The sequence below is a fragment of the Schistocerca cancellata genome, chromosome 2 (assembly GCF_023864275.1).
Source record: "Schistocerca cancellata isolate TAMUIC-IGC-003103 chromosome 2, iqSchCanc2.1, whole genome shotgun sequence".
NCBI classification, from domain to species: domain Eukaryota; kingdom Metazoa; phylum Arthropoda; class Insecta; order Orthoptera; family Acrididae; genus Schistocerca; species Schistocerca cancellata.
In genome coordinates this window covers 209,873,406-209,887,676 of record NC_064627.1, presented here as the reverse complement: position 1 = coordinate 209,887,676, position 14,271 = coordinate 209,873,406, and the positions used below count along the sequence as shown (strand labels likewise).

General features: G+C 41.7%; 1 protein-coding gene across 1 annotated transcript in view; it reads right to left on the bottom strand.

Moving 5' to 3' along the window:
• Window positions 1–14,271, bottom strand: part of LOC126144568 (dehydrogenase/reductase SDR family member 11-like) — a 59,458-nt gene that overhangs the window by 20,793 nt on the left and 24,394 nt on the right. The window contains exon 4 of the mRNA XM_049915499.1: window positions 6,351–6,480. Coding sequence (XP_049771456.1) covers window positions 6,351–6,480 — 130 coding nt within the window. The remainder of the gene's footprint in view (window positions 1–6,350; window positions 6,481–14,271) is intronic.

Sequence of the window (14,271 nt, the reverse complement as noted above, 5' to 3'; positions counted from 1 at the left end):
ACTGAGCTATTTGTAAAGCCTTAGAAAACTTCAAGCGTATCTCGTCCTTCCTTAGTAATTCTATATCACAATTCCTTGCGTATTGATTCTTCCTAACTAATCTCTTAAACATGAGCCTACTCTTCATCACTACTACATTGTGATCTGAGTCTATATCTGCTCCAGGTATGTCTTATAATCCAGAATCTGATTTTGGAATCCCTGTCTAACAATGATGTAATCTAACTGAAATCTTCCCGTACTACCCGTCCTTTTCCAAGTATACCTCTTTCTCTTGTGATTCTTGAACAGAGTATCCGCTATTACTATCTGAAATTTACTGCAGAACTCAATTAGACATTCTCCTCTCTCGTTCCTTGTCCCAAGCCCATATTCCCCTGTAAATATGTATTCGACTTCTTCTCCTACAGCAGCATTCGTTCCCCATAATGATTAGATTTTCATCTCCCTTTACATACTGTATTACCTTTGAATACCCTCATATGCTTTCTCTCTCTCTTCATCTTCAGCTTGTGACGTCGGCACGTACGTATATGTGAACTGTCGTTGTCGGTGTGGTTTGCTGTCGATTCTGATATGAACAACCCTATCACTAACCTGTTCACAGTAACGCACTCTCTGTCCTACCTTCCTATTCATAAAGAATTCTTCTCCTGTTACACCATTTTCTGTTGCTGTTGCTATTACCCTATACTCTTCTGACCAGAAATCCTCTTCTTATTTCTATTTCACTTCACTGACCCCTATTATATCTAGACTGACTTTTGCATTTCACTTCCCAGTTCTTCTAGCTTCCATACCATGTTCACGTTTCTGGCATTTCACGCCTCAACCCATAGAATGTTATCCTTTCGTTGGTTATTCAACCTTTTCTCATGGTCACCTTCCCATTAGCAGTCACCTCTCCAGATCGGAATACGAACTATTCCGGAATGTTTTGCATGTGGAGAGATCATCATGACACTTTTCCCATTACAGGCTACATATACTGTGGTTACACGTTACGTCTCTTTAATGTAATGGCTTACGTTGCCTTCTGCATCTTCATGCCGTTGATCACTACTGATTCTTCTGCCTTATGGGCAGTTTCCCACCCCTACGACAAGAGAGTCCCCTGAACCTCTGTCCGTTCGTCATCCCTCTTTGCCAAGGCCGCTGGCAGAATGAGGGTGACTTCATATGCTGGACTTGTTCGCCGCCAATGCCGATCATTAATGAAAACATCAGCGGTAGCGTGTTTCTAAGCCAGGAATTAGGACGTTTTGATCAGTAATCAGAGACACTTCCTTACATATTTTGTGAAGCGTTCAGACAAGTGACTACAGGAAAGTTTTACGTCTTCCTTGGCCTAGGGAACAAGGTATTGCCAGACTGGAAGGAACAATTTATTAGTACAGAATGTATCGTGTATTTGACTCTGTGTAAAACTGTTAAATATAACAAACACTATTTACAATGTGATCCACTGTCTTCTGTGCCAATTACACCCATGTAGTGTCAGTTAACTAATAATTTACATATTATCTTCTGTGTGGTGTATAACAATATTCTTTAGTTTGTCCACTGGGGTAATAAATATAACCGAAAACTGACTGGTGTTCAGGTAAGTCTGCCATACTCTCAAGACCGAGAAAATCTTATGGTTATGCTCTGTCTGCATATGGCCTTAATTATGTATGTGTAAACTGTGCAGAGATTCTGAACACTGACCCCAACACAGACAACATAAGTACAACGCAGAAGTGCTACATTAAAGGAAGAGAAACGTAATTCCCTCAATCTAGGACACTGTCCTCCACCACGTCGTTGGGTATAGAGATCACCGAATTAGGACTGGTACCCAGAAATAATGTTATTCGACACGTCCTAAGAAAAAAAGTCTTACACACTCTCAAACCACACCAATTAACGAAATTTCACCTTTTAGTGCAGTTACTACGTTGTGTGTACGAAAACAAAATTGGAAATGGGAGACATTTAAAACAAAAATCGAAAACTGGAGTGTATGCCGAATGCAACTGCCGTAAAGCAACAATAAGAACTGCAATTGCAAAAAGAAGAAGCTACTGTAAATGTGCAGGAAGGCTGACACATAGCTTTAAACACAATGTGTGGCGAGATCTGGTTACCACGGGGTAAAGTAAAACATCTTAATTTACTGTTAATAGCACTGTAAATGTGGCCATATGTTGGAGTCCTGGCCGAAAATGATGGTTTGGAGCACTTTACTACCTTAAAGTACACACTAAAAACATATTTATAACGCCCCATTCTATCTGGATCTGCTTAAAAATGATGGTTACATGGTATCTAAGGTTGTCCTGGACGGGTTGTTGTGCATCTAGCACCATAAGAACCATTTATAGAGCTTAAGACCAAAGACATAACAATATTTAATGAACACTCATATGCCAAAGTCATAAACATGAATTGTTGAATGTGAGATCCGCCAGTTATGCGAAACACCGTTTTTTGTCAGTACCTAAACATGTTACGGCACCACTGTGCCATCATCAGTGGGTTTTCGTTTTCATTTATTCTGCAATGTGAACATTTTTGTTAAATAATTATAAACTATGTGCATCTTTAGTTTAACCAACAGATCGTTTCTTTTTGTAAATACCTTTACATTTGGTGTGCATGAATTTTCTGGACCCCTTGTGTGTTAATTACTACAGGTAGCTTGTCATCTGCAACCAAATGATGTTGACGAGAAAGTTTTTTGCTAGGAGTTTACCTATCTTCTACAATGTAATTTAGTTTGTCGCGATGTTTTGGCGCCCATATTCGTTTTTACTTAGGTTTTCGTGTGGCAAGAACTTCCATTCTCCGCGTCATGCTGGAGTGTTATGCACACGTAACTATAACAAGTATTATCGACAAATACCGAAGTAAAACACTTTTCAATTCACCAAAATACAGTGTTATTGTGGTTTGTTGTGTGTTCCAACCCAGTCAGTGTTCATTTATTCACCAGAGAGTTCTGCGCTAAATTTGAATTTTATTTGCATTTTATCTTTGTGTTTGCGTGTGTGTGTGTGTGTGTGTGTGTGTGTGTGTGTGTGTGTGTACGTGACTGTGTGTGCGTGGCGGAGTGTATGTGTGTAGACTTTATCTGTTTGTGCTGTTTTATTTGTAAAATTCCTGTAATGTGTTAAATAGTGTTTCCTTGTAAAGTGTATTGTATTCGTTTAAGACCTGTTTTCCTTCTGCTATTGCCTCCTGTAAATGGAAGTTTTCCTCAATGGTCAGTTTTCTGTATGGGATATGGCTGGGTTTTAGTATTCTTAAGTCTGTTTCTATTGTGGTTGGGTGGTGATTGTTGGCTACAAGGTGATCAGCAAATGTGCTATGGGAGCTGTTGCTTTTTAAAGCTCTGAGATGTTCCGAATGTCTGGTTTTCAAGTTTTTGGATGTTTGTCCATGTACACTGGTTCAAATGGCTCTGAGCACTTTGGACTTAACAGCTGAGGTCATCAGTCCCCTAGAACTTAGAACTACTTAAACCTAACTAACCTAAGGACGTCACACACATCCATGCCCGAGGCAGGATTCGAACCTGCGACCGTAGCGGTCGCGTGGTTCCAGACTGTAGCGCCTAGAACCGCTCGGTCACACCGGCCGGCTATGTACGCTGACTGGCAAGTGTTGCATGTGAGTTCATATATTCTTGATCTGTCAAATTTATCAATGGGTGTTTCTTGTGTTCTGATCTTTTTCTGTGTTATGTTCTCTGTCCTGTATCCTATTTGGAGTCCCTGTTTCTTTAATATGTTGCCTATTCTATGAACAACCTTTTAATTGTAGGTGAGTATGTGGCATTTCGTTTTGTGCGTGTGTTGTTGCTCTTCTGTGTCGTGTGTGTCGTCATTGTTTGTGTTTTGTGTTGTTCTGTGCTGGGTGAGGATTTGTGTGTGTGTGTGGTATGTTCATTTTTGTATTGTTCGCATATTTCTTTTATTTAACTTGTGTACCTTATGGGTAGTATAACCATTTTCTACTGCTACTTGTTTTATTGTGTTTAGTTGTTGTGTGTAGTTCTGTTTGTTCTTGGGTGTTCTGTTTAATCTGTATATTATGAATCTGAAGTTTGCATGTTATGTGTCAGTGGGTGGTTTGATAGGTTCTGAATGATGGTGCTTGTGGTTGTCGGTTTCCTGAATATTGTGAAGTTGTGTGTGTTGTTTGTATGTACTGTGAGATCTAGAAAGTGTAGTGTGTTGTTAGTTTCTGTTTGTAATGTGTAGTTGATTTTTGGGCGTAATTTTTTTTATTTCATTGTGTAGCTGTTCTATGCGTGTATGTGATTCATCAATCAGGCATATTATGTCATCAACATAGCGGTACTAGTATATAACTTTGTAGTTTTTTGGCTTTATTATGTGTCTGAAGATCATGTTTTCCCGGTTGTTCATGAATATGCTAGCTAGGAGGCCACTGATTCGTGATCCCATTGGCAGTCCCTCATGTCGAGAATAAAATTCTTTGTTGAATACAAAATAATTTTGTGGTGCTATTGTCATGAGTATGGTAGTTACTTTATTGATGTGTGTGTCTGGTGTGTTCCCTTGTTTTAAGTGTGATGATGTTGGTTGTTTCATTTATTGGAATACATGTGTACGTTGATGTGACGTCGAATGATATGAGGGCTGCTGTGTCCGGTATGTGTATGTTCTTGATTCTGTCGATTAACTCTTTTGCGTTTTCCATATTCCTGTTGTTATCAATTGTGTACAGTTTTTTCAGTAGTGTGTATGTTTGTTGGGCTAGGTGGTAGGATGGAGCATTTCGGAAGTTAATGATGGGTCTTAATGGGATCTTATCCTTGTAAACTTTTGGTAGGGAAATTATGGTGGGTGCAGACAGTGAGAGGTGCCTTGTGTGAGACTTCCTCGGGAGCACAGTTTGGATTCTTATATCCATACTGGTCGCTGCTGGGGAATTCTCTAAAAGGAGTCGAAGCCTGCAACCTCGATTGACACAGTGGGGATACGTAATTTCGACTGTTCGTTGTGATACATTGGAAACTGAGCCACCAATGGCAAGATGATACTATGGGAAACTCAACATCATCTAGAACAGGATTGGGGGGAAGGATATGGAAACTCCTGAACACGGGCCTTCCAGATATTGGGTTTGGTTGATATGAGTGCATTATAAGTGATGAGGTGATTCCATTTTGGGGTGGGCATCCTGATTTGGCATTCTTCAGGCATTTCAGTCTGTCTTCTGTTCAGTTGAGCCTTGTATTCACCCCAAGGTCTACTGTCATTTTCTGACAGCGTCAGACTCCATTCCATGTCCGATGGTTTCTCTTTCAGCCCAATGTTCCGATTTTGTTCCTGCTACCTGACCTACACTTGAAAATATAACACAGATTCCACCTTTGCAGTTAAGTTACTGCTGGTAAAAGACACCACATGAGCCATAAGTGACAGCAGATGGCCAGTGTGGATGAAACAACAGATCTGGGGTAGCTGTCAAGTTACGGTTTTACCTGCAGACAAATTATGGAGGGAACAGCGTCAGAACGCAGGTTAAGCTGTTCTGAGTGATTTCATTATGGGAGATAAAATGGTCAGTTCCCCGCTACAAGTGTAATTGCTGAACAATGTATACGTCATACCAGTCTTGAGAATTTCTATTATGTCTGGAATACTAGCAGGGAATAAAGAATTAGTGTTACACGTATTTACTGTTTGATAATTTTATTTACTAAATATTGTCTCCCGACCGGAGGTTATTTCATTACATTTCTTGGGAATATTCATTCTTTCAGGGAGTTCAATGAAGCAAGGTACCTCTAGGGACCTGTTAAGAATTTTGGAATGCAAGAGAGAGTTGGAACACAGGAGGGAGTTAGTGGTAGGATGGAAATAAGAAGACGGTCTTTGCGTGGGTAACTCAGCCAGTATGAGTTCTGTTGCCGAAGTCAAGGTTTCAGGTTCGAGACGAAACTCTGAGCATTGCATCAGACAGACAGAAAGTCTTAGTTGGGCATACAGTCTGCTACAAAGTGGAATTGTCGTCTGTGAGATTGTGTTAGTAATGATTCTATTAATTAACCTCTTACTTTTGTCTTGAAGCCTGAATCCCTATAATGTCTTTTTTAACGCTGTGTTATCTACAGAGTAATATGCCGTCTGGATATAAATCAGATTTTTGGAGTTTCCATGACTATTTCCATTATTTAACAGCACTAATATTCCTTTTCTGTAGTTTCCATACACATTTACTTGCTTAGAAAAATCTGCATAATTGAGAAGTATATTTACTTAACCACAGAATCAACAGCTCCATTTCTGCTCAGAGCCTTTCAAATGTAATAACATAATGCGTCTGAAACTTACCCCACACCGTATCTTGCTCTTCCTGGCAACCAGGTCTTTCCTCAGCCCTTCAAGCAGGGTCTTGACAGCATGCTTACTGGCATGGTACATAGAGTACAATGGATCAAGTGGCATAATGTGACCAAATACACTGGAAACAAGAGAAAGAAGCAAATTTCTACTGTCTGCACTATATAGATACAGATTTTATACTGTGTATGTCGACAAAATTTAGCCACCATACGAGAATAATTTTGACAATTCATACTTCATTTACTTGTAAGGGATAGCACTTTTTAGCTGAGGTTATCGAATTATTAAGCATTTATTGGTTGATACTGAGTAGCCTTGTACTAACAATTCTGTAGAGGTGCATGCTTTGAGTGTAATTTCGCGCTGGCTCTGACAGCGGGGCGAACGTGGGCCTTCACGGTCTCCGTGATCAACATAGAACACATGCTGCACGTAGGTAAATTTTACAGCTCTGAAAAGAGGATGCCGAGCGTTTACGGCCTAATAATGCCGTGAGGCTAGTAGAAAGGGGCTTCTCGTTATGGACTTGTGATCGCTAAGGATCTGAGGGTGAGATGATGGTGAAACCGTAAGTCCGTCGTGATACGATGTTACAAGTACTGCGACTTGCCTTTCTTAACACGAGGATTGCACATGAAATGCCTGCCTCAAATGCGGGCTAATGGCCGCAGAAAGTTCTGAAGCCAGGTATCTGGGTGTATTCTTGACAAAAGACAAAAGACGGAGAAACGTATCTGGTTGGCTGAACTATAAATGGAGGATGGATCGCAGTTTGTTCTAGAAGTTTCTACTGAACTGAGTATGAGCTACACGAGGTTCTCTGATAGCTTCTTGATCTCTGGAGTGGTAGGTGTTCCATTTGCAATTGGGCTGGTGATTGGCTGTATGAAGAGTGCGAGCTACTACGGACGATAAATACTCATTTCCGAGCTTCGCTGGGTCGAGAAAACCATCTGCGACGTGCTACGGTTTCTCTCTATGCGCGAGATCGGGAGAAACACACTGGTTGCACCGGGTGATCACAATAATTTTAGTTCAAAGCCTCGTAAAACTAGATGGCTCGAGCCCTCAGGTGCTTCTGCATGAAAAACGAAAGACAGATATCACCCAAGCACCTACATACCATCCGCTTGGGGTTCCGTAAAATGTGGTTGGACTTACTAACTGAATTGGCTACGTTAGGTCTTAGGGGTGCCAACCACATCCGCTGCACTTTACCCAGTAATTTTAAATTAATATGAAGTTTATAAAAACCAATTTTAGCAGACAGGAATAATTTTTGGTGAACACAACACAATTATAAATAATTGGAGTTTATTTTAACTTGTTCAGAACAGATTTGACTGAAATACTGCTTAGTGTTCTTGATTTGACCTCACATATTTACCGAGTTAGTTCAACAGCGCCACTCAAATATTAATCACAATTATTCAGCAATTATTCACTTAATGTTTCTTTTAAAATATCTGAAATCCCAAGATGAATAAAGTTCCGAGCGGAGAATATTTCTCCGGCCGGTGTGGCCGAGCGGTTCTAGGCGCTTCAGTCTGGAACCGCGCGACCGCTACGATCGCACGTTCGAATCCTGCCTCGGACATTGATGTGTGTGATGTCCTTAGGTTAGTTAGGTTTAAGTAGTTCTAAGTTCTAGGGGACTGATGATCTCAGATAGTCAAGTCCCTTAGTGCCCAGAGCCATTTGAACCATTTGAGAATATTTCTCGAAAAATAATAATAAACCAAATTCGAAGTCCAACCGCAAGCTGAAATCACTATGTCCCACAGCGGTTGTTCAGAGTTGAAGTACGACACGACTTCGTGGTACGAAATTCAACTCTTGCGCGAAATTTTCACAAGTCTCACAAACCCACCACAGAGATTTTTCAAAGTCCAGCAGCACCCAACTGCTGAAAATCACAAGTTCAGGCGACTCCGCGGTCCGAAAATATTGTAAGTCCAATTCGTGCACGGATTTTTGCGAGTCACATGTGCTACCCCTTTCAACTCAACTGAATGACAGCACCTTACCACAGAAACTGGTCGTCCTTAAAAGCCGTCGGTTTGAACACTCTGAAGTCAAGTTTGTTTGCACATAAAATTTACTCTTACACTTAATATAGATACAATAAAATGCATGTAACACTTCCATTCAGACGGAAATTTTGAGCTGCATTCAGATTCTTCATCAGAATTTGTGTACGAGATCTTATTCTCATATTATTTAAAATTCAGGTCTTCTTCATATAGAACTATTCATTGTTTAAAAACTTTAAATGCATAAATAACAGATATTATTATTGTATTACCTATTTCTTTATGTCTACTTTTCCGTACTGCCGCTATCATTATAGTTCCTATTTTTTATATATCAAAATTCTGCATTTATAATAACGAAAACAGCATTCCAGCGCCTCATCTGAATTTGTGAAACATGTAAAAAAAGTTACATAGATATCTTAATACAACTCATTCGGACCTTTTATTTGACACCTTGTTCGTAAAATTTTGCCAAAGGGTCTTCAAGATGTCCAATTTACAATCTTACTTAGTTATTAAAATATTTAATTCATTACAATTCAAAAACTACCAGGGCAAGTGGAGGCGCGTTTATATGAGCACATCCGGCTAATTTTCTGCTTTAAAATGAGGCTACAAGCTCCTTTGTGCCACATTGGGATCAGTTTTTATTTATTTCTACATCATGCATTCACTTTACCTCTATGTTAAAAGCGGCTCGGAGAAAGCCCGCCATGAGCCAGCGTGCCGGCCGTTGAGTTTCCCCATCACGTGGCTGGAAGCCAAACTGACCGTACTCATTTTAAAGTGCCATCTGTCGGTCAGTGCCGAAACTAGGAAGATTCTGCTCCTGTCAAGACGGCTGACACACACCCATCTTAGATGTAAACACGCCAGATTCGCGACTGCCACTTTGCCGCGAGTATTACTACAGAAACTGCGGTCTTCACATCCGCCCCCCCCCCCCCCCACAGCCTTTCACCTCACAAGTTTGCTCTAAACTGGTCTCCTCGTGGAGAGCGGACAGTCTGGCGGATGTCAATAGGACATGGCTGGCTGTATAGCGACTTTGAGAGATCTCTGGCGCGTGTCCGTAGGACGCACTTCACTAGATAGCATTTAGAGACATTGCTGGCAAGGTGTCAGTAGGACATAACTTCACTGGACAGCGTTTCGATACACTGCTGGCAAGGTGACGGAAGTACAGTCTCAGCATTCGAAAGTGGCATCACTCGTCAGTCTGTGAGCAGAGATTCGACCCTGTGCTTCTTTGTGGAGATGGAGGCAGTACGAAGTACTCCTTACTATCGCACACTTAAGGCTCTGCTCCTGGCCTATGAGCAAGCACGGATCTTGACTCGTGTCAGGCACTGTACGGATGTGACTTCTACCTAAGGAATATGCAGACGCCATTTGACGCCCCCTTGTAGTCAGAATCTTTAGCTGCGCAAAGCACTTCGTCTGAACCACCACTGGTAGCAGCGCCCATATCACCGCTGCGGAGCTGCTCTTCTTTAATAGCAAATATGTTAAGTACCATTTGTTTCATCGCAGAGCCCTTGCTGCTAGTACCAGCAAGGGTAGAGGCTTTCTTAAATTCGATGTTAATTAATATCAACCACATAACTCTTTGCGTCTTATAAACGATGGCGTGATTTCGAGTCACATCATACGCGTTTTGCCAATATCAAATTTAGATTAATGAGTAGTAGTTACCGTTTTATGTCTATACGCGTTCACTTTGCATTGTTTGTTTGAGAGTTGTTTTTATAGAAGACTTGTCAGAAATGGTTCAAATGGCTCTGAGCACTATGGGACTAAACTGCTGTGGTCATCAGTCCCTTAGAACTAAGAACTACTTTAACCTAACTAACCTAAGGACATCACACACATCCATGCTCGAGGCAGGATTCGAATCTGCGACAGTAGCGGTCGCGCGATTCCTAACTGTAGCGCCTAGAACCGCTCGGCCACTCCGGCCGGCAAACATGTCATCAGCATCCAGTAGATTAGAATTAGATTTCAAATACAGACCTTGATTAAGTTAAACAGTGGAGTATTGTCACAATCTTGGGAGGTAACCTACACGTCACCCGCGGTTGCAGATTGTCAATGGCAGGGCTAATTTAATTCACCGCGCGGTGGTCTAGCGGTTCTGGCGCTGCAGTCCGGAACCGCGGGACTGCTACGGTCGCAGGTTCGAATCCTGCCTCGGGCATGGGTGTGTGTGACGTCCTTAGGTTAGTTAGGTTTAAGTAGTTCTAAGTTCTAAGGGACTTATGACCTAATATGTTGAGTCCCATAGTGCTCAGAGCCATTTGAACCATTTGAACCATTTAATTCACCTTTTATGTGTGAACAGACCGCTGCGATCACGACATTGACGGTCATCACAAATAAACGAGCGCAGTTAGAGGGGGTAGTGTTGGAAACGAAATGACAGCACCTATATGAGTACAGGTCTGTAATAATCATTACTTTCTATTCCTGAAACACAAAAACTTCAGTGTGATACTCAACATGTCGTAGAATTCTTCCGTATGGTAACAACCTCTAACAGCATATATTAATCGTGTCTTACAGTTGGTGCAATGGAGAGAGTTTTGGGTTAGCATGCAGGAGATCGAGGATTCGAACCTGAGTTTGGGCGGATTTTTTTTAATTTCCTAATTTCATTCTGGCATTTCATACTGTAACATACACCGTTTCTTAGGCCACACGTATCCTAAATTTACAACATTTTGTAACCTTGAACGTAACAAATACGTGGTTAGACAAATAAGAAATTGACAGTTCAAACAACTGACCTGTCATAAGACAGAATAACTACAAAATGCTAAAGATGATAGCACAATACAATAACACAACATATGCTTATCATTTACACTACATGTAATATGAGCGCTCAGATGTCGCACATTAGCAACCAGTGACAATAATAATGTCCAAATTAATGACCGCATGACCTTCACAACAGAATACTTTGTCCTCGGAACAATAGATGCTCAAAGCGACCTCCCTGAACGTCCAAACGCTGCGCAACCCGCCGTGTCATGCAGCTCTGGATCCTTCGCAGAAAATCTGCATCCACAGTAAAAAGAGCAGCATCAACACGCACTACCAATTCTTCCATATTCGTCGGGGGAGTAACGTACATGTGCTCCTTCAGGTGACCCCACAGGAAGAAAACCAGGCGATTTAGGTCAGGTGAACGCTGTGTCTGTTCTGTCCAAATACTGTCTCACATTAATTCCAGAATGTGGAGGTGTATGATCATGTTAGAACCATATCCTCTGCCAAACGTGTAGTGAAACATCTTCCAGAGCATCGGGCATATCGTTTGAGGAATGCATGATACCTCCGTGCAGTCAGCTGGTCAGGCAATGTGTATGGACCTAAACACCTGTCGCCCAAAATTCCGGCCCAGTCGCTGATAGGCCGGCCGGAGTGGCCGAGCGGTTCTATGCGCTCCAGTCTGGAACCGCGCGACCGCTACGGTCGCAGGTTCGAATCCTGCCTCGGGCATGGATGTGTGTGATGTCCTTAGGTTACTTAGGTTTAAGTAGTTCTAAGTTCTAGGGGACTGATGACCTCAGAAATTGTCCCACAGTGCTCAGAGCCCAGTCGCTGATAACAAATTGAACTTGATACCCACGGTCGCAGGTGACGTACAGGTTAACTTCACACCAATGGTAGGCATTGTGCATATTGAAGACACCCTCAAGAGTGAATGCTGCTTCATCCGGCCATATTACGGTGTTCACGAAGCCGTCGTTGGCTTCCTGTTCTTGTTGGAACCATTCACAGTATTCACAAAGCACGTTGCTAGTTCTACTGGTAACGTATGGCCCTAACCAAACGTAATGGACCTGAACGAGGCAAGAATAATACTTGATACTAATTTATGGTACCATTGGAGAAGGATACAAAGAAAACAGGTTTTCGAATCTAGCAAATAAATTCACCCCCACGAAGTGGCAAGGGCTGCTTTGAAAGCTGACCAATCTTCCATTTCTACGATTGTAAAGGACCCGCTGCAGTCGTTAACGATTAAGATGCCAGGTACCGTACCACCTGCACTAAATTTACCAAATTAAAAAAGTATGCCTCAAACCAGTATCGAACCATTGACTTCCTGCATGCTAACCCAAAACTATATCCACCGCACCAACTGTACAGCAGAAGTAAAATGTGCTGACAGAGGTAATTACTATTCATGTGGTTACAGTGTTGCCAGATTGATACTCTTTAACGTCCTTTTTCTGCTGGTTGTACTCACCGGACAAAATTTTGCAAGAGACGTTTTTCTATAGCTGGCATGTAAGGAGTCGCACTGCGAAGCCCGAGTGCGCGAATTTCGCTTCATCCTGTAGATTCTCACGCAGGAAATGTCACACCAGATGTGCTGTAGATTGAGTTCCTCAGTGGAGTATTTTGTTGCTGAATCTTACGAAAGTTAGTTTCAGCTCTTCAGCATATTGTTAGTCATAACAGTGAGGAAATCATAGTTTTTAGCACTACTGGGCGATGGTTTTGGTGAACATCATGTTAGTATACAGATATGACAAAGTGCTTGGCGCTATACAGAGAGAAGGTAATGAAGATCTGTAGGTTACAATAATTTTGCACCTTCGTTTCTATAGTTCGAGTGAACACAAGAAAATTGAATTCCTTGATTTTTAAGGTAAATATTCCTAAACAGAACAATGAAGGTGTTCAAAATGGTTCAAATGGCTCTGAGCACTATGCGACTTAACTTCTGAGGTCATCAGTCGCCTAGAACTTAGAACTAATTAAACCGAACTAACCTAAGGACATCACACACATCCATGCCCGAGGCAGGATTCGAACCTGCGAACGTAGCGGTCATTCCGCTCCAGACTGTAGAGCCTAGAACCGCACGGCCACTCCGGCCGGCTGTGAAGGTGTCTGGGATGAGAGTTTTCTCTATGTAATGGACATGAAACCATCTGTCATGCGTCAGATGACACCTTTCTAAAAGAAAGAAGTTTTAATGTCCCATAGACATCGCTGTTACAAGGGAGAGAACACTAGTTCAATTTAACAAGGACTGTGTTATGAAATCAGCGGTGAGTTTGAAGGAATCATTCTGGCTTGGTACTTAAAGTAAACCAACAAACCACAGGATATTTTCATGGAGATCGGTGGTCGGCGGTCTGAAATCCACACCTCCGGCATCTTTATCCACAACGCCGTCTCGGGCAATACGGACTTTCCTGCTTCTGTAGATGTATGAGAATTGTATGTGGTGACACAAAGTTACTTTCACAGACGCTGTATTTTAAAAGGAAGCGGAAGTGATTCCGTTGTAACTATTCCTTCATTGGGGAAAACAGGATATAATGCACCAAATTTTTTTTCTTGCTGTAAATTGTCTTATGTAGACTGTCGAACCAAGGGTCAGTTTTCATGTTCGTTAGTAAAACTAACCGAAAGCTAACTTTTGGTTAAATAAAACAGTCTTCCGTAATACACGCACAAGTACAAGAACTTCTAGAAGTTTTCCAAACATGAAACGTTGAATGGAATTCGAGTAACGAAAACGCCCAGTAATAACAAAATATTATCGCAGCGGATCTTTTATAAACTGCGCAGTTGTTACACTTTCCATTAAATACAAATAAAGCTACGGTTCACACGACACACACACACACACACACACACACACACACACACACACACACACACACGCATACACACACTCCTACCACCGGCGCCGCAACCCCCGCCGCCGCCACCACCTCCAACAACGACAATAACAGCGGCAAATTACCGATAATGATTACAGCTGGTGTTAATCATTAAGTGAAAATGACAGATGTAAATTCAACAAAGAAAAATTAATTGCAAATTTTCAAGTGTAATTTTAACCC